The sequence below is a fragment of the Spermophilus citellus genome, assembly GCF_964194105.1.
Source record: "Spermophilus citellus genome assembly, chromosome: 1".
Lineage (NCBI taxonomy): Eukaryota > Metazoa > Chordata > Mammalia > Rodentia > Sciuridae > Spermophilus > Spermophilus citellus.
Window position 1 is genome coordinate 9,939,610 of NC_138182.1, and position 21,598 is coordinate 9,961,207.

The 21,598-nt window shown below is 38.1% G+C and overlaps 1 protein-coding gene across 2 annotated transcripts in view; it reads left to right on the forward strand.

Annotated features, from left to right (window-relative positions):
• FGF14 (fibroblast growth factor 14) overlaps positions 1-21,598 on the forward strand; it is a gene marked incomplete at its 5' end in the record, with an annotated part of 642,354 nt that overhangs the window by 412,999 nt on the left and 207,757 nt on the right. Inside the window, one exon of one of the 2 annotated variants that reach the window (XM_081307818.1) lies at positions 10,889-12,278. The exons of the other annotated variant lie outside the window; for it this stretch is intronic. Within the exon in view, the coding sequence (XP_081163944.1) occupies positions 12,086-12,278 (193 nt within the window). Of the gene's footprint in view, positions 1-10,888; positions 12,279-21,598 lie in introns of those variants that run through there. 2 annotated transcript variants of the gene reach the window in all.

Below are 21,598 nucleotides of genomic sequence, written 5' to 3' on the forward strand. Positions count from 1 at the left end.
TATATTTGATTCCTTGAAAAATCTTTCACTGAAACAATATCTTGCATTTGTAGCCATACTAGATGGTTAAGGCAAATTCTTACCTAAGGAGCCAGTCTAGATTTCTAAGAGGAAAGAGCAATTATCTACTACCCCTAAAGCTACATCAAAAATGAGAAAGGAGTGGGGAAAAAAAAGACTTTCAAAATCGATTTCCTTCATTTGGTGATAGCCGTAGGCCCCAAATCTCATTTTGTAGAGCACCACATGTTGAGCTTTAGTTTTATTTAGCTCTATTCTATGGCCCTAAATCTCACGAAATCCATGTTATAAACTCAAGAAATTAAATTCTTCAAGGATTTATGTGGGGCTTAGAAAACGCATTCTCACGATGCGCAGGGGAACATCACAGCCCTCTTCCACAGTGGCTGACAATGCTACACTTTGTTTATCTTTTCTTTTCTTTTGAGAGACATAATAATTAAAATTCTAAGAAATTCAGGAAAGTAGGTAAGAAACAAAGAGGTCCAGAAAATGATCATGTCACTCTGAGCAGGGAGTAAAGAACTGAGAAGACAGGAGCCTACAGGAGCCAGAGACTCAGTCAAATAAACGGCTGGGGTTTTAAAAAAAGTGTGTGTGTGTGTGTGTGTGTGTGTGTGTGAGAGAGAGAGAGAGAGAGAGAGAGAGAGAGAGAGAGAGAGAGAGAGAGCGCGCACATATTGTATGTTCTCTAGAGAACACACCCGTGCATAGGAACAGGACTCTTCACAGAAAAGCTGGCATCCTGAAACTGTCCATGGTGGTAGAGTCAGGGGGTCAACACGATGTGCTAGTCAAGAGTTCTCTTTCCATGTGGGTCCCTTGTGGTAGACTGAATAGGAGTCTTTCAATGCTGACCCCTCCTTCTCCCTGCAACCTGTGAAATATATTAATTCGTGTGGTACAGGGAACTTCTCAGATGTGATTGTGTTAAGGACCCTGGATAATCTTGATAGGCCCAGTGAAATCGCTAGAGTCCTCATAAGGGGAGGCAGGCAGACAGAAGTCCGTGTTAGGAGAGGTGACAATGGAATCAGGACTGGAAGGAACCACAAGGAATGGATCACAGGCCCCAGAGGGTGGCCTCCAGAAGACTTTTTAAAAATCAAGGAAACAGATTCTTCCCCCAAATCCTCTCCAAAGTTCTATTGGTATCTTGATTTTAATCCAATGAAATTGGTTTGGAACTTCCTACTTCTAGAACTATAAAAGAATGAATGTGTGTATTTTTTAACCAACTAAGTTTGTGGTAATTTGTTATAGAAGCAACAGGAAACTGATACTGTAGGTTACTGAAAAAGATTTGGAGAAAATTTAAAGATATTTTTTTTTCTTTCAATGCTTATACTTAAAGTGGAAACTAGGCTCAGGAATAAGTCATAGATTTATAATTATCATATTTCCCTAAGTGCATGTACTTTGGAAATTAAGTTTCAGATACATATTTCAAATGTAGATTATAAGATCACAGATAGATTGATAGCTGCTTTTTTCAGACTAATAGCTACTTTTTCAGAACTCCAAGGCTTCTTGTATTTAGCTGGATTTCCTGAAATCCTACATGCTAAGGTATAATTTCTCTCAGGGACTAGAGACTGCAAAGCAAGATTTAGAAGGAAGCAATCTCTGAGTTGCAGAGAGCTTTGGAAGGACTATAGAATATAATAGTCCCTGATGAACTTTGAGGTCATATGACTAAAGTATGTGACCTTTGATACACTGGTGTTTAATCTCAATTGTAACTTTGCTGTCACTAAATTGTGCCAAAAACACTGTAGAAATTTTTCATGTAAAGGTATTTTTAATAAAATGGAAAAAATGTAGAAAAGTTTAATATTGGGATTAGAGATTATTTGTACTTATCATTTATTATTATATTTCAAATTTTTCGCAATGAGTGTGCTTTAAAGTTAGAAAACATAGCATGAACTATAATATTCTCATTCTTTCTTCATCTCCCTAGGCAGATTTTGGTTATAGATTTCTTAAACAGTTGGATAAAAACTGTGACCCCTGATGCTATAAAATTTCACATGTGCAACTTTTTTAGAATGATTTTCAAGGGGAATCACAGATAACCCTAAACCTATTCTCAAAGCTGCTAGGAGCCCTTGGCTTCACATGATGGTAGTTATTCTACCCATGGTGCTATGATAGTCAGATCCCAAATAACTGCTTCTGGGTGGCAGGTAGTATAGTAAAGAAAACAAGAGTTTGCTTATGTTCTTCTACTTTCTAGCAGTAAAAATCTGGCAACCATGAAACATTCATGGGGCTTAATTCTCTCTCCCATTGAATGGACATCATAGCATCCACTTCATTCAATCTCAAAGCACTTCACAAACCATTACACATATATCATTTAGATTTTTCCTAAATTGAGATACATAGTGTTATTTCAAAGAGAAAGAATTATGATTTGAATATATCCTCCACTTAACACTAATTTCATTTCCACTTTACTCTTATCTAGAAACATTTATTTTCTCTTTTTTTCCTTTTAATTTACACATAATTTGACATGCATATGGGGGTACAGCAAGACCATTCAACACATGTGCATACATGACCAAATCTGGGTAATTGGCACTTCCATCTTCTTACATATATATGGTGTCCGTATCTCTAGAGCTGAATTCCTCTCTCCTAGTTCTTCATAAGATACGTGATGGGTTGTGGTAAACTACCATCACCCCACCATGCTGTGGAGCATGGAAGCTGATGTCTCCCATCGAAGTGGTCTTGATGTCTGTAATCTAACCTCCCTCTGCTTGTCTCACTGCTCACTATGCTACTCTTTTCCTTAAGATAAACTGTTTTGACATCCACAGTAGAATGAGAATATGCACTACTCATTTTTCTGTGTCCTGCTTATTTCAATTAACATAACATCTACTACTTCTGTTTTGCCTCAAATGATAGGATTTCATTCTTTTATATGGCTGATTAATATTCCCTTGTGTATACATATCACATTTCCTTCCTCTGTTCATCTCCTGAGGGACACCCCAGTGTTCCTTATCTTGCCTACTGTGAAGAGTGTTGCTATGAATGTGCGTGTGCAGATCTCTTTATATGCTGATTTTATTTCCTTTTTACATACACCCTGCAGTCTTATGCCTGGCTGGTATAGAAATTCTACTCCTATTTATTTTATATGTACTTAGTGGTGCTGGGGATAGAACCCAGGGCCTTGCACATTCCAGGCAAGCACCCTGCCACTGAGCTACACCCTATCTCAGCAGTTCTACTTTGAGTTATCTAAGGCTCCGCCATAATGTTCTTCATAATGGCTGTATGAATTTATAATCCTATCAAGAGTTTATTAATAGTACCCTTTTCTCTATATCCTCACCAATATTTTTTTTATTTTTTACTTTTTTAATGAAATTCACTGTGACTGGGTGGAGATAGTGTGTCATTGTGATTTTTTGATTTGCATTTCTCTAATGACCAGTAATGTTGAGCATTTTTTTCATATACTTGTTGGCAATTTGTGTATCTTGATTTGATAAATGTCTAAAGGTCTAATCACATAATTTGATCATTTTCAAGTAAGATTATTTTGGATTTTTGTCTTTTTTTTTTTTTGCTACTGCATTTTTGAGGTTTTTTCTATATTCTGGATATATTAAGCCAACATTCTTAAGGTGGTAATGAAAACAGTTTTGAACTATAACATTGGGAACTGGAAGTTTGCAGATCGGTGTTCTTTGGACATCACTAATGCTTCATAATTATCTTTGTGTAGAATCAGAAACTTATTTACATGTTTTGGCGTGTGTGTCCATGTATGAAGATGCACATGTTTATATATGTACATAACTCATATACACTAATGCAAGGACAATCTCAATCTAGGACATTTAATTCCTATTGAGGTAGATACTCTAATAATCACTGACTACAAATTAATTATAATGTTAAATTACAGATAAGGTTGTATCATAAGCAGAATATTTGCATTGATATCAGAAATGAAAATTTTTATCTAAAACATTTTTGGAAAGTGAATAATATATTTTGTCTGCTAAGATATTCAACAATCTTTTAAAATCCACTGATGTATATCATTAAAATTAATGGCATTATTATCTTCCACTACTAACTTATAATAAGGAAAGATAAGTAAATATTCACAACTTTGAAACTGAATGCTTTCCACCTTATAAATTCACTTTAATATAGAATTCTGGAAACTGCTAAGAATATTTTTCCAACTTATTAGCCAGATTTTAAAAATATACTAGATTTGTAAAGTTAAGCCATCTGTTAGTATCAATCTGGTATTTTTCTATAGGGAAAGATGCTCACAAATTTTTGGTACCAATAGTTTTCAGTTTTTTCTTTATTGAATCAAAATATCAAGCAACAATAAAATTCCTTCCAGGTTTTTTTAATAGATGGAAATCTGTTGCTTACTAAAAATAAATAAATTCAGCAAAGTTAATCAACAAGACTGGTATAGCATTAATACAATTAATTACTTAGTTTTTGATACTCTGAAATACTTTAACATAGCTTTAGATTACTCTTTGAATCTTAAATAAAGGTCAATAATACTATCATAGAAAAAAATAAAATATGATTTTGTTCTTGAACGATAATGAGTCTTAATTAACTAGTTGAATGTTTGTGTCAAGAGCATTGTTAACATTATTTTGGTGTTTTTCCAAATTAGTAAAAACAAGAGACATCGATATTGGCCACGTTTCCAGAAATATACATTTCAAATAGAAGCTATTAGTCCCAAAGAGAAGATGAAAATAAATGCCAATATACACTTTTCATCATGCTGAAGCCTACCCCAAACTAGCTTGTAATAAATTGGTTTCTGCAAAATCAATGTTGAACTCCATATTTTATCCTTAATTTAGGAGATGTTTAAGAATTTCAAAAGTGATTTACATAGAGGAAGAAACCATGTGATGAAATGGAATGAGCAACTCATTGTATGAAGATGATAAAATACATACACGGGAAATATTTGTGGAAGAGTTATTTTCACCCCATGTGCCTTTTCGGTTCTGTGCTACTAGGAGTTGTGGAAATTAAAATATCAACAACAGAGAGTTGTTTCAAAATACAGGTGCTCAGGAGCACTTAAAATCTTTTTTTTTTCACTTAAAATATTTTTTTTTGTTTAGATATATGGTATCTAAACAAAACAGAGAGCAAAACAGGGCTGACAAAGTTATAATTGCCATCTATAGACTAGTATAATGCTATTATACCATATCTCACTGATCTTAAGATGAAAATTCTTTTATGTATAAACATCCGAAATTACTAGACTAATCCATGGAATGATATAATTTAATAAAGAGTTTTTTTCCTTTTTGATATGTAAAATAATGATGCCTTTTAAATTAATAGTTTCCTAGATTTGATGAATTTGGGAAGTTGAAATAGTGCCTGTTGCAATGGCAGACATTAAAGAAAAACAGGCAGATTATTACTTTGTGAAAAATAACAAGTGAGAGAATTTAATATAGACATTAATGTATAATATATGTCCTTTGAATATTTTGTTTACTTGAAAAAGAATTAAAAATAAAAACTGGACTATTTTTAGCAAACCATGCAAAAAATTATCTATTTGGAATTCAAGACATATATATAACAAAATCACCTAGAACATCATAGAAACTCAGAAATCAAGGGCAAAGTGCCCCCTTTAATAATGGAACCAATATTAGTAAGGTGCTTTCTTCTTTATGTTTTCTTCCCTTAGGATCCGTTTACTTTTATGTTTATAGTTAAATCTGGAAAATATCTTCATATGGTTTCAAATTCTGTGATGGCCTGGATGTAGCAAATTCAAAAAGAGGCAACCTAAAATCAAGGGAGAAAACAATATGCTTTTAGTGGGGTAGGGGCTGAATCCTAAGGACCAGTAGTGACATTCTCTCTCGTTCAAGAGAGGTCAGTGTTCACAGCCTCCAGAAAGCCGTACTGACTTTCAGACTCAAACTATACGACGTCATGTCTGGCTAAGCTTAAGCCATCAAGCAAAGGCAAAAGTGCTCTTTTTATCCCACTTATAGGGTTGAGATTGTATGTAATCTAGATGGAATTTTAGATGTCTTGTTGCTTAAAGACATCAAGCACCATGGGGTAATTCGTCCTTGACAGACTGGCCTAAGCAAGATTTTCTGTACCTTTTACTTGGTATTAACTGTCTGTCCATGCATCCAACTTCTTAATTTTTCTATAAACAAATACTTACTGAACACCTCCTCTGCTGACACAATTTTAAGCTCTGGATATGTGTCATTGAACAAACAAAGATGAGATAATACTTTGTCTTTACATTTAGACTGATACATAAGCCTCATTGGCTTATATTGTAAAGGGGGGAATAGGTAAGGAAATACATAGAAATTTTTAAAATCCTGAGTATTTATATAGAACCATAAAGCCAGGAGGGCAGGGATTGTCTATGTTTGTGGTCTGTGGTTTTGAATAGCTTAGTGAGTAGATTTAAGCAAAGAATTGGAGGAGGTGAGAGTCAGGGAACAAACAGTTACATCTTGCCACAGGAGGTATCAGGTGGGTTGAGGATCAGCAAGGGGTGAGTGAAGGGAGAGAGAGAGAGGTGATGTCAGAGAACAAATGAAGGCCAAGGTCAAACACAATAACACCAGACACTGGGGGCCACTGTGAGGATTGCAGTTTCTGTAGAGGTGTAGAATTTTGAGCAGTGTTGTGATGTCATCTGCTTTTTACCTTTAATGCTCTGGCTATAATGTTGAGGGGATATGAAGAAGAACAAGGTGGATATCAAGAGACCAATTAGGTAGTCTAGATGATAATGGTTTGAAGGTAGCTGTGGAGATATTGAAAGACATCATATTATGGGTATATTTTGAAAAATTGAGTGAATATATTTGGATGAGTACAAATGGGAGTGGGGAGTGGTAAAGAAAGAATGAGATCAATGTGAAGCCAAAGCTTTTGGTCTAAAGAATGAGAGGGACAAGGGTGGTTATTCTAGAGACAGGGGAGATTGTAAGAAGAGGAGGTTCGGTCTTGACCATGCGACATATAAGGTGCCAGTTGCGCATCTTTGTAGAAGATATCATTCTAGCTTCTGTTAGGCTAAATGGCATTAATTGTTAATATAGGCATAATGGAAACATTTAGAAGGGACACAAGATTTGGTGTTAATTGGAGATGGTGATGTTGGGGTGGATAGCGTGAAGATTTTCCAGAGAAGGTATCTCTGTTGAAAGCTAAGCCAGACTGTACACTTCATGAGGACAGAGCCCAAAGCTCTATTTATTTCTATTTTTTTTAATTTTAAAAATCAGTTGGATTTTCTCCTACAGAATTGACATATATACTGACCCAGTAAAGACTTGACCCTTGGATTAATTAATACCTATCATGAAGATTTAATTGGTTATCTACAACTACTGTTTATTAATTTTCCATTTTGTGTCAGGTACAGCTGTAAGTACTTTAGTATATATGTTCTTAAATTCTCATAATAAGGATAGTTCTGCAGAAGAAGAAACTGAGGCTCAGAGAGTTTAAATGAATGGCTCGTGGACACAGTTAAAGCTCTATTTGTCATGCTCCAACAGTGGTGGTAGCCACCGCTTTATATTACCAAGAGGAGCATGAAGAAGGGTCAAGGAAGCATTCCAGGTAAAGGGAACAACACAAGCAAGTGAAAGTCTAAGAGGACATAAGCAACTTCAGGAGATCTTCTAGCACAGAGAAGTGGCGAACAAATTACCTTCCGATGCATTGATGTCCATGTGACATTTGTCAGTTTTAGAAGTATTTTCTCGTAGGCCCTCATAATAACTTATTAGAGGAAAGGCAATGTTTTTATTATTATTCTTTTGGCTGGGGAAATCAGTTTACAGGGCTGAGTTCACAAATCTAGTAAATAATGATTCAGGTTTGAACTTAGACTTCTCTCACCAAAAATGTAAGATATTTCCTTACATTTCTGATTCTTTAAAATCTTGTCATGATCTGTTAAGAAAGTGAGGAAATATACATGGATATGGATACACACATATACACACATATTTATGTGCATATATATATTTACATATATAATTATATATATAATTATAATTTACAAGATAGAAATGAGGGGTATGGAATATGGTGATAATATTAGGGGTCATCTGTTGAGCAGCAGACCACACGCTACACTAGTATATTTACCTTAAACATAGTTGAGCAGATTTTCTTATCTACATTTAAAAGAAGAGGAAATTGAGACTGAGAGAAACAAAGCAACTTTCTAGTGGTCACCATACAGCCAGGGAGCTGTAGAATCAAGAGATATACCAAGTCGGTCTGAAATGAGTTCAGACTCCTTCCCATCTGGTCTGGAGCTACACTACCTGGACAGCACTCCATTCATGTGTGCGTGTCTTTATAACGTCAAAGGCGAAATTAATAGCCCTAAGAAGGTTCTAATGAGTGAGAAATCATTTTCTGAATTATAGTAACCTTTGGATTTGTTCGCGCTGGAATCCTTTTTCAACCTAGCTTCACAAGCTCTATTATCACAGCTTAAGACAGCAGATGGCTCTCTTGCGTTTTCTTTCACTTATCTCCATCTGTAAACAACTAACCAGCGTTTTGGGGGAGGTAAGAGGGAAAATGCAGGGTGTAAGCTGAAAGACTTTGATTATTCCAATTCTGCCCGTCTCCCCCAATTCCTATTAATATAAAAAAACACAAAGAAGAGACACGACCTCTTGAGGCTTGTGAGATTCACGATCTGAATAGATACCCCTAGACCCAGGAGTCTGATGTTCAGGTGCTGCGCCAGGGGTCTGAAAGCATCAAGAAAGCAAGCAGAGTGTTTCTCTGTTATCGAAAAAGCAGAAAGGCTTTGTGATCCAAGGTGTGGTATTAACGTCATTAGAAGTTGTAAGGATTAATTACCATTTCCATCTTGAAAAAAAAAGGGGGTGGTGGTGGTGGAGAAAAACTGCGTTTAAGTGGGAAGAGTATCCGAGACGTGTCAAGGGCAGCTTCTTGAAATCCCTGATACTGGCCTCTGCTTGGGGAACTGCCAGGGGCACGGTCCCTGTCCGCGGTGCTGAATTTCAGCCTCATGTGGAGGTTGGTGAACACAAGAAAGGGTTCGCAGGAGCCAAGAGACCACCTCCCTGTCTACCTCCCCAACCCAGAGATTTGGGAAATGACTGCAGTATGAAAACATGCCAGGAAAGAAAATGTAGTCATAATAACACAAAGTTTAATCTCATTCTTTTCAAATTAACATACTTGGCACATACATCCAAAGTTTTAAAAAATCTTTAAAAACAAACTAGGTGTGCTGGTGAGTTGTAGTAGATTTAAAAGGTCACTTAACATTTTACTTCTTTGATAAAAAGCACTACAAGAAGGTTTAGATAAAACTATTTGCTTTAATCATGAATTCATTCAGAAATTTTAAAGTAGAACTTCTAAAATGCCCAAATGGCTTCTCCTCAATAATGAAAGTCAGGAGTAATGACTCTTAATGTTCAGTGGAACTTTTTCAGTGAACCAGAAAAGGACAGATATATGTCAATAGGCATTTTATTAGGCATGTCCATCTCTGTATAGATGGCTCCCCTCTTTATAGGCAGGTACAGGGCAATACAACATAAATACATACTCACTGAAAATGGAAGAACAAAGACATATGAAACAGAAAATAAAGTCATAAAAGCAGAACAAAAATAATTAACATCCCATTTTCCTCACTTTTACTATCTCCTGGTAATTAGAAACTGCAAATCTTTGGCAAAGTAGCTGCTATATTCCTTTTTGCAATTAAGGTCTTTCTTAGATGTAACAGCAAGGTGAAGAAAATAAATTTACAGAGTATGCCCTTTAATGTTAAATGTTATACATTATCCTAAAGTCAGTATCATCTGCACTGAACCCAAATCTTCACACTCCCTCCCCATTAGATAAAATTCTCTTCCCCAAAGGAGACTTGTTAGTAAATATAGAGTAAACATAATAAATAGGAGCGGAGCAGCGCCTGCTTCTTGGAGAGGCCATGAATAAGTGTGTGGAGCAGGTGTCCAGCCTTCCTGTGATCAGTTCTTGGCTGCACTTCTCCCGCTTGCCTGGTGGCGAGTCTTTGTAGTACTTTCTGCCTATTCCTGAGACAAAGAAAAAGTATGTTTTGGTTCAGAACTGCTCCCAGGGCTGTCTGTGCAGTGTGTGTCCCCTTTCAGCTCTATCGCAGTCACGGGAGAAGATTTTTACAAGTCTCTTGATTATCAAATGAGTCTTCTTTCTCTGTCTTTGCACTGAATTATAAGAACTCTCGTTTTACATTTCTTTTGCTTTACCTTCCTGTGATGATAAGCAAAATATAGGGAAGAAGCCTGGAGCAAAAGCCACGCTTGGTTCAGCCACTCCAGTGTATCCTAGAAACCACAAAATCAGTGTTCATCCAAGCATGAAGTGTTTCTCTCCCAACCTCCTTTTTGCAGGTGCCCTCCATCCTCTCCTTTCCTCTTGGACTTTCATATTTTCATATTATCCAAGACAGCACTGTCAGGTCACAGGCAGAAAGCCGAAGGGAGGAGGCAGCAGCTGTTCTATTTGAATTTCAGGCACAGTTCATATGGCTTTGCTCTGTAACAGAGCTTGCCAAAAGACGGCAGTTCATATTAGAGTGTCCTCCGTCTGGTTGCTTTTTGCTGTCACTAGAATGCTGCGACATTCTTTCTTTCCCCTTTCCCACACCCCCAATATTTCTGTCCTGTCTTCTTCAATATTCTCCTGGGCATTGATCCTATCCAGCTGCTGATTCCATCCGTGAACAGCGGCTGTCATTTCCTGCTCCAAGGGCTGGCCAGGAGTTTGGGGCATGGGGTCTTTCCATAGTACATAATAACATTTTGCCTTGCTTCTCTTCTCTCTTTTTGCTCCGTGTTGCTGTTTCAAAACGATAAACCTACCCTTCCTAACACAGGAAGGGAGAGTTCAGCAAGTTTGAGTAGACTAGGTGAAGAGCAGAGGCACCTCCTTCTTCCAGACATACTCTCCTCCCTCCTGGTCTCCTTCTTCCCACCTCCTAGCACCAGTGGGGGTACTTTGGTGCTAAAGGGATTAACCCGGAGAGCAGAAACCACCTCGCCCTCCAACCGCTGTTCAGAGTTTCTGTGGACCAGAAGCCACGTTCCGACCCAGAAGTCTCAGCTAAGCCGCGGCAGCCTCAGAAACCTGCGAGTTTCTTCTAAGAAAAAGCGCACGATATTCCTTCCATTCCACCTGCTTTGGCTAGGCGTTTTATCACCTCTCCCCCTGCAATCCTTTCTAGCTTTCGTTTTATTATTTTAAATCATTATTATAAATACTTTTTTTTCCTTTCTAAAGAGATACATAGGAGGGAGACCACATAGGTGGTGGGGGTGTAGTGGGGTGGGAACGCAGCGCTTTGATTAGCGATCTCAGGGGAGAAGATTGCTCTCTCCAGATGCTGATTTCCAAAGCACTTGACAATCACCGGCAGAAGCCGAGAGCAGGCGGCGGCGGCGGCGGCGGCACCTGCCCGAGGGCAGCTAGAGCCGGGCGCTGAGACCTGTCCAGCACGCCCTGGACCCACGGACCCTCTGAGACACTGCCGGACCCGTCCTCCACCCGGTGCTCAAGAAGGAAGCGGCGGGCTCTACCTCCCTCGGGGGAGGCGGGCCGGGCAAGAAGACAGAGCTTGTTGCGGTGGCGACCCCCGAGAGGGTTCGGGCGACTCCGGGTGACCGGGAGCGCCCGCAGCTGCAGTCCCGCTCTGGACTCAGGACTCAGACGCGTCTGGGAGGCGGAGGCCAGGACCTCGGGCTCCTGGGGTTCACCCCGCTGCGCCCCGGGCGCATTTACGCGCCTGGCCCCGCGCTAGGTAGACAGGGCGATGGGTCCTAGTCGGGACTGAGAGCCCAGACCTCTCTCCCCAACCCCGCCACACCGCCCCTCCCTCTGCTTTCCCGAGGGCGAGACTTGGTCTGCGCCGCCCCTTTCCTCTCCGGTGCCCCCAGCTCCCCTTCCTCTGTCCCCTCCCTCCCCGGGACCCATTCCCTGGACCACCATGGCCGCGGCCATCGCCAGCGGCTTGATCCGCCAGAAGCGGCAGGCGCGGGAGCAGCACTGGGACCGTCCCTCTGCCAGCAGGAGGCGGAGCAGCCCCAGCAAGAACCGCGGGCTCTGCAATGGCAACCTGGTGGATATCTTCTCCAAAGTGCGCATCTTCGGCCTCAAGAAGCGGAGGTTGCGGCGCCAAGGTCTGTGTGGGTCACTGTTGCGAGGTGCGCCTCGGCGTCTCCGGTCTCCCCAGCCCGGCTGGAGCTCCACCGGGCTCGGGCATCCCCGCCCTCTTTCCCTCCTCCATCCCGGCTGTCCACCCCTCCCCAACCCCCCAGGTCTCCCTCCGAGCGCCTTCCGCGGGGAGCTGTGAATCTGCTGTCAGGCAACCTGTAGCCGCTGATAACTCAACCCCGCCAAGAGCTGGCAAGTTGGCTGGGTGCTCTCCAGTCGCCCGCGGGCCGGGAGCTGGGAAACCTGTCTCTACTCCCAGACTCCTAGCTTCCCTGGGCGAGGAGTCTGACTGTAGGACACGGGGGAAGGGATCTTCCTCTCTGCAACTCTAGGATCGCTCCTGCTGCTCACAGTATGATCTGAGGCTCAGGAATTTCTAGGTGCCTGGCTTCGCTTGGCCTCCGGAAACCTCCTGGGGTCACGGTGCTGCTGTGATCCCTATGGTGCCCTCAGCAGGGGCTGTAGTAAGAAGTGAGCAGTGTGTGTGTGTGTGTGTCGGGGGAGTGAACTAAGGAACTAGTTTGAGATTTACCGGAGAGCTGTTATCAGATAGAGGCTCTGAGAGCTAGCTCTGAAGTCCCTTCATCAAATCTTGATATGGGGACAGGGCGCAGTGAATCCCAAGAAGGATGAGTCTGAGGGGGAGAGGGGTGTTGGAGAAGTGTAAATCCCTAATATGAGACAGTTTTAATTTAAAAACCTCTAACTACATGAACAGACAAGAAATGACTACATGTAGATGACCATAATAGTCACCTTCTATAGTTGTTGTTGTTATTACCATCCTTTTTATTTTGAGAAACCACTAGCGTCCAGCATGACCTTTTGCTGACTTTAGAATGTCAGGGTCTGAGAAGGCAACCCACTCAGGAGATGGAGCCCAGCCCGTCGTCCCTCTCTTGCTTGTCTCCACATGCAGTTGCTAAGGGTGGTTGTTGTAGGAGCATGTGGGGTGTTTTGAAAGAGAAATGGGGATTGCTTGCTTTTCATAACCGAGTGGGCTTGGCAGGAAACAGAAGAATGTATTTACGTTAATGGGAGTATGTGTTTGCCTGGCACATTGTATTCTCCGTGCTCAGCTGTGTTTGTTTAAGGGCCCTGTGGCTAGAAGACAGGGAAGAGAAGCATATGTTTTGCATGTTTTCCGAATGTATGTGTGTTCACACATTTACAAGTTCATGACCAAAAGTTTTAATATGTGGTTTTATTTTTAAAACAAAGACTAACACTAAATATTTTAAGAGGACAGTGGTTCATTGTTTCAATAAGAAATGAAGGATGACTTGCTCTTAGTTTCAACCTTAAAAGGCAAACATCAGAAATGTCAGAGTGCACATCCCAAGGGAAATACAATTATATAAATGGCAGAGGAGAAATTTCTTGTAGAGTAGGGAGGAAATGATCTTTCCCACCAGAGTACAAGCTTTTAGGAAAACTGAATTTTTGCTTTTTGCTTTATCCTAGAGCCTTCCCCAGCACACCTGTGCTATGACAAGTCTCCTGCTCTGATTACTGTTGATGGTGGAGCTCCACCTTGTCATGAGCGAACCCCTTAGCCTCTCCCCTCTTATAATCAGAGTGCCATTTGAAGTATAGTTTTCACAACAGCAAGCTCTGAATTTACCATCTCTTTTTAAAGTATATGAATGCATTGTCTTCTAAATAGACTTATTTTGATACAATGACACAGAGTTATTAAGTGCATTCTTTAAATATATAGCAAGTAGATTATAAATGTGGACAACAAACCCTATGTGTGACTTTGGGTGATGAAGGAAGGTTAGCTTTATACTTAATAGATAGTTTTATTTTTAATCTTAGAAAAGATGGGGTGTATTTTTTTCTACTGTACAAAAATATCAAAGCTCTTAATAGTCAATTTCTGTTTTCAACCTTGACTGCTCTCTTGGTAGTCATGAACCTGAGATGATACCAAACTGCATCTGAGTTCACTTCACTACCTTATTTTGGTGGGAGAATGGAAGAAAAGTTAGAGGGCAATTTCCTCAGAACCTTTCTTTTTGTTTCCCTTATATTTCCTTATAGAAAGAAATATGTTCTTTAGTGGAGAAAAATATAGACATAGATCTTGTGTGTCAAAAGAAATTAGTTCATTAGTATTGTTAACTTTAAGCAGATATTAAAATCTTATATTATGCACATTACATATTGATATATACAATTCTATATTATATTTAGCTCTGTATTATTATTTGAGTACCTAAGTATTATTTTAGGAAATATATAAAAAATTTATATTATATAATTTATACATTGATATATATTGATATACTTCTATATTAAATATAATTAATTAATTATGTAAAGATTATTTTGAGAAATATATTAAGAATATATTTTTATTTCTTATGTACTCTGCACAATAATTGCCCCAGGAAGCTTTTAAAATCTGACTTGTTAATTTAAAGTTGCAACTTTTAGGGGTGGAGGTTTTATATAGCTGTATACTTGCAAATCCTTAATTTGACAAATAATTATGGAAATTTTACAATATGCCAGGCCCTGCTGCAGGTGTTATCTTCAGATTGGTGAATAGAACTGACAAAGTTGCTTCCATAATGGAGCTCAGAAACATGGAGCAGAAAGCCACTGCATATGGGCAGGAACAAATTAATAAGAAACTACCGAAATAAAAGTCCTATAAGTTTGTAGAGGTAGAGAATTGTAAGGTAGAGAATGGTGGAGGAGAGGGTGTTCTGGGGAAGGATCTAATTAGATGAAGTAGTCAAGGTGTCCCATGCTCAGATCTACAGGTTGAGAACTGACATCTGAGAAAGATTCGGAGGTTTAAGGACAGGTAGAAAGAACGAAGCCAAGACTTGGAAGTGGGAAAACTATCCTGTTGAGAAAAACAATTGTGGATAATACAGGTTGCCATGATTGCAAATAAAACAAAGAATAGCTCCGTATTTTGTGTCATAGGGAAAGGTAGTAAACATTTCCTAAATTTAGGAACTTTTTAATACTCATTGAGGAGTACTTTACTTAATGTAAAGAGTATGGAGTTGAAACCCTACTCCCATCCTCACCTTCACAACCCCTCTTCCCACATAAAGCAATTGCTGCACTAATGGACTTGGTCTTGTGAGGGCCATTTTCAGGATGGCTATTAGCTGTGGTCATGGACACTTCCACTGCATGCTGTCTTCCTGAGTCACCTTCCTCTCCCCTCCCCTACTTCCAGAGACTCCAATCACAACTCAGAAGCCCCCTAATTAACTGCTTCAAAATCCTTGTCATTTTTTCTGTATGTTTTTTTTTAAGAATGCTTAGAATCTCCCCCTCCTTTTTATATTCACCTGTTGAAATTATTCCTATTCATGAAATTATTCCTGTCTCTGAAATCTCAGAGAAAGTATTATCTCCTCTGAGAAATCTTCCCTCATTGCATAGAATTAAAAATAACCCTCCAGTGGCATCCTGTGCTCTTGTATGAGTTCTTGTATGCTCTACTGACAGCTGATAGTCATAACTGAGTGCACATCTTTATTTGATTCTATTTAAGGAGGAAAATCTGTTTTCTGCATCTTCATAGGCTCTCAAATCTTTATAGAATGCTGCCCAGGGCCTGGGTGATCATCATTGCCTTGTATTGGAGTGGAACAAGGAAGGTCAACAGGTCCAAAGCTCCAAAACATGGCCTTGAACCACACTGCTCTAACTAAATCATTTTGGAAATAAAGACATTTTTTTTAAATCTGTTTTTTATTTTTCCTAAATAAATACATGGATTTTATCCTATTTTAAAGGGATTAGAGATCAAGTACATATTTGTGAGTTATTCACAAGAAAGCAAAAATATAAGCAATCTCCTTTTAAGTTTTACATAACATATGAAGATACATATTTAGAGGATATATTACATTAACTAAAGAAAGAGGAATACACAGGAAATCAACATTTGACAAATAGTTTTATTTGGAATACTAAAAAAATGAAAACTTAAACAGAAAATTAATGCAGTTATGTATAATACAAATTTTATCCTAAATGCGTGACATTTTTATTTTGAATTTTTAAACCAAATAAGAACCTTGATTGCTTGCAGGATAATAACCTTTCAAAAACCTTTGGTGTGACTAATGCAATGTTTCTTGCAATTTATTTATTTTTTGGCTACTATCATAGAAGCCATGGCATTATAGGCCATGTAAGTTTAATCAGTGGTATGTGGCTTTCTTACTAACACATCTTACCTAAAATAAATTACAGGGTGTCATAAGAAATAGGAATGAAAAATGAGCTACTTATAATGTGTTTTTTCAAATTAATATGTCATTTATAAAGTAGAAATGTATGTGCACCTACACAAACAAAACTGCTTTGTTCCAGTGTGGTAGTGAAATTCATCAGTTTCCAAAGAAATGAGAAGTGTCCTTCCTTCTTACAAGGTTCTGTGCAAGGGAAGAAGTATCCACCCTCTAAGAAAGTAACCATCAGCAAAAAGGAATCACAAGACTCCCAGTATTTGGGCTATTATTTTAGAGCCATTACCATATGATTATAAGAAAAAGTCAGTGTTTAGATCAAAGTAAAATAAGATAACTTTCCCACCACTAAAGATACATTCCTTTTCTTTGGGAAGTGTTTTTTGTTTTTATTTTTTGGTTTTGGCTGCTTTTTTTTTCTTTTGTTTTTGTTTGCTAAGAATGCAGAAATCTTGCTATACATCTTTTGACAATACCTGTTGCTAACATTTTAGTAGAGTCCTATGTTTTTTGTTAATTATTGTAGTTGGTTAAAATTATAGTGTTTCTATATTGAAATGTCTAGCTTTAAAAAAAAAACAAGGGATATTTTGCAGTGCGGTTTTTTAATGAAAAATCTTATGGGAATATTACTGGATTGTTAAATGAAATAATGTTAGAGACAAAAACGTATATGTTGCTTGTTTATACGTATATATTTTTTCCTTATGCTTAATTATTTAATTATTTTGTTTTCAACGAGAGGGAAATATTTGGTATAGATTTATAAACATGGTTAATACTGCCATGGTGCAATAAATTAAAAAATGCTGCAACAAAGTGTAAAATAGCTTACTAGGTTAAGTTAGGTATAATTAAAGCTAAAAAGCATGGTTTGTTTTGGGTTGAGTTCTACTCAAAGAGTCATTTGAGTTTACACATACTTATAAAATAGCTAATACAATTAGCTGGTAAATAAATCCCTTGACGAATATTTCAGAGGCACTGAGCCCCCTCCCTTTTCACTCCTCACATCAATTACAAATTTCACTTTATATTGCACATTAGCAGAATTTTTAGGATAGTTCTACATTCAGCAGCAAATTTCTGTGTTTTTTGTTAATAATTTTATGACTTTAATATTATTTCAAGTTTCATTTTTAAATTTATTTATAACCAAGCACAGCATCATACATTATATATATTAATGGGGTATTACATGATATTTTGATACACATATATATTGAATAATGTTTTTATCAAGTTAAAGCTCTATCTCTTCAAACATTTATCATTTTTAATTTTGGTAAAATATTTTAAATCTTTTCACCTAGCTTTGGAATTCATGGTTCATTATCATTATCTAAAGTCTCCCTAGTCTGCAATTCCACAACAGAACTAACCCAGTACACATTGATCACCTTTCTCTCCCACCTCCCCATACTCTCCCATCCGCTGGTAACTCCTGTTCTACTCTCCACTCCTATGAGATCAACTTTTTACATTTCCCACATGAGTGAGATCATGTGGGACTTACCATTATGTTCCTGGTTTATTTCAGTTTTTAACATAACTATCCCCAATTCCATCCATATTATTGCAAATGACAGAATTTTATTCTTTTCATGCTGTATAGTATTCCATTATGAATGCATACTGTGCTGTCTTTACCCATTCATCAGTTGACAGACACTCAGGCTGTGCCCATTTCTTGACCATTGTGCAAAATAGAAATGGGAATATAGGTACCTCTTCAATTCTTTAAAATGCTACTTTAATAACAATTATTTTCAAACTACGAACCTCCTCTGTGTAAAGTGGTAAGTCCTCTAAATTTTGTTGACTTAATTTACAAAGAATAGCAGAAATTTAAAGGGAAAATATTTTCAATTTAATTTATTCATTTAGTTCTGGAATTCTAGATTTTCCTTCCTTTCAATATTTTACATTAATTTCATTCCAAATGATGAGAAAATTCTAGACCAAAAGGACAATTTAGATCATGTAGGGTGTATGTGATAATTTAAATATTGCTATTTTATCACCTAAGAGCTGAAGAAATAAACCCATAAAGGTAAACTCAAATATGTAAGTGACCAATTTAGAGAGGTTAGCACAATTCCAAGCCAATGGTGTTGGCATGACTAGAAAAACAGCTTAGTGATTTAATCTACTATGATCCCAGTGTCCATTTCAAGAAATTCAACTTTTTCTTGAGGTCAGAGGTGTCAAGGGAGAGCAGTAGGGATGTGGACACCATTTCTGAATTATATGGGGTAGTCACTACTTTGTCACTCAGGGGGATGGCTCATTTTATAAGGCTATTCATTTTGTGAGATAATTCTATGGAATGTATGTTTCTCTTTACACTTTTGTGGATCTTTAATACTGGGATTAATTGGGACCCACTGGTGTGATGGTAGGGGACAGTCACTTGAGTGAGCCTCACCTGTGCCTGGCACACAACCAGCACTCCACATGTCCTTGCTGAGTAAATGGAAGATTCTGTATTTCTCAGGATGGATTTCACAGTGCAGAAAAGACAGTTGAGATCAGTGCACACATAGCAGTGGCTATGATTACAGAGTTGTTATTAGTGTGTGGAAGAGCTATCAACGTGGCTCCTAACTCTGGTCATGTGCACTTTTGAATCTTCCCAAGAAACCTATGTGGTAGGTCCTCTACCGTATGCATCCATTAGTACACTGCTTGCCATTAGTGGGCAAAACACTAATATTAACCATCTCTTCATTTTATTTTATTTTTTATTTATTTATTTATTATTTTTTTTTATTGTTGGTCGTTCAAAACATTACATAGTTCTTAATATAACATATTTCACAGTTTGATTCAAGTGAGTTATGAACTCCCATTTTTACCCCGTATACCGATTGCTGTATCACATCAGTCTTCATTTTAAAAACGAGGAATTTGAAACAGCAACAACAAGAAAAATCAGTAAAATCCTCCAGTTCACATAGCTTTAATGAGTGGAGCTGGGATTAAAGTCCAGGTTACTAGACTCCAGTTCTCTTAACCAGTACTGATTATCACTTGCCATTTACATTATTTAATTATGTCAAAAGTTGATGTATTAGTCAACTTTTCATCTCTGTAAAAAATACTTGAGGATATCAATTTAGAACAGGAAAGTTTATCTTAGCTCAGGGTTTCAGTCCCCTGTGGAAGGGGCTGGGAACTAGATATGGCCACCAAGGGCAAACCGTCAGGGACCACTCCCTTCAATCAGGTCCTATCTCCCTAATTTGAATGGACTACTTGAAGGAAATAGTCCTTGGGAGTGTTTTCTTGGGGACATATCTAATCCCTCCACCACAGACTGACAGTCCATTCAAATTATGAAACCATTAATGTATTGATCTGTTGAGGTCAGAGCCCTCAGGATTTAATCATTTCCCCAAAGCCATACCTATGGACATTGCTCCATAAAGGACCAAGCCATCAACACATGAGTCTTTGGGGACATTCCAAATCCAAACCATAACAGTTGAGATTCATTGCCAACGCACAGCCTAAAAAACTGAGGTTCAAGGAGTTTGGGTTTTGTCAAGACTAATATCTACCAAGTGACACAGACAGTATTCAACGAAATCTGTCTTCCCCACTACTTATAATATTTCATTTCTCTATTGTACTGGAAACTCTTTATTAATGGAATGCATATTATTTCCCAGAGTAATAGGATGTTAGCAATATATACATCTTATGATTAGATTAATAGTTATCCAATTACTGTTGTTGGAATCAAGTTACTTTTATTGTAATAGTGTTTTATTAACATTAAAATCAAGGATATAAGTAAGTTTACTCAAAAGTAGAGATTTTTTTTGTGAGGTTTGGGGACAATTTGAAAAATTTGCTCTATTTTACCAAATCTTTGGCTTTCAATGCAGGGGCACTTGACCACTGAATCACATCTGAGGCCCTGTCTCACTGAGTTGCTTAGCACCTTGCTTTTGCTAAGGCTGTCTTCAAACTTGTGATCCTCCTGCCTCAGCCTCCTAAGCTGCTGAGATTACAGGCATGTGCCACTACCCCTGGCTTACCAAGTCATTTTTGTCATAGGAATATGATGGTTTACAAATGTGGATGTGGCACATAATGGTGTTTTCTCCTTAATAAATTGCAAAATTGATCTAAAAGGACTGCTTGTAGTGTTTTAATTATTATGTAATGAATTTTGTTAAATATTTTATTACTTTTTCATTAATTCTTCAGTAGCATGTATTTTAAGTATTTCTTATTTCTAATAAAATGCTGATTGATTACATTCACCAAGGTCATAGGGTCACAAATTGATCATGAACATAACACACTGTTAGAAACCTACATCCTGCCTGTATAATTTTGCTGCTTTTTAATTAGTGACTTGGCTCATAGTCATTTTCTATGAAGTTGTTACATTTTATCCTTTTATTTTAATGTTTTTTAGTTGTAGATGGACAAAATGCCTTTATTTCTTTATTTTTATGTGATGCTGAGGATCAAACCCAGTGCCTCATATGTGCTAGGTGAACACTCTACCACTGAGCCATAACCCTAGCCCCTTACATCTTATGCTTAATACTGATTCTGGAAACACAAGGTCATGGAGCCTCACTCACGTGTGCACCATGCCATTTGCTTTCTGAAAGGTGCACAAAGATGACTGCTGCTGCTTTAGGAGTCTAGTCACACGCTCTTTGGAGCTACCTCACTGACATTTCATCTGGCTCGTCTTTCCTCATAACCTTACTTAATCCATGTCTCCAAGAGCCTACCTATTTTGTGCCTACATTTACTCAGCTATTTTGATGAGAGAGAGAGAGAGAGAGAGAGAGAGAGAGAGAGAGAGAGAGAGAGAGAGAGAAATAGATCACCCATCCAAACTGGTCTTACTTCAAATGTGTCAAATGCATAGTCAATAATCTCAAGCAGGTCTTTGTCCAAATCTCTTTTAATTCTTTCCCACCCCCAATCTCAGCTGTGTCCTCATTTCCATTTCATAAGTTTCTGTACACTCCATAACTACTTTGGGAAGCTCTGCAGACCTATCCGTTTGCTCTTCTTTTTCATCC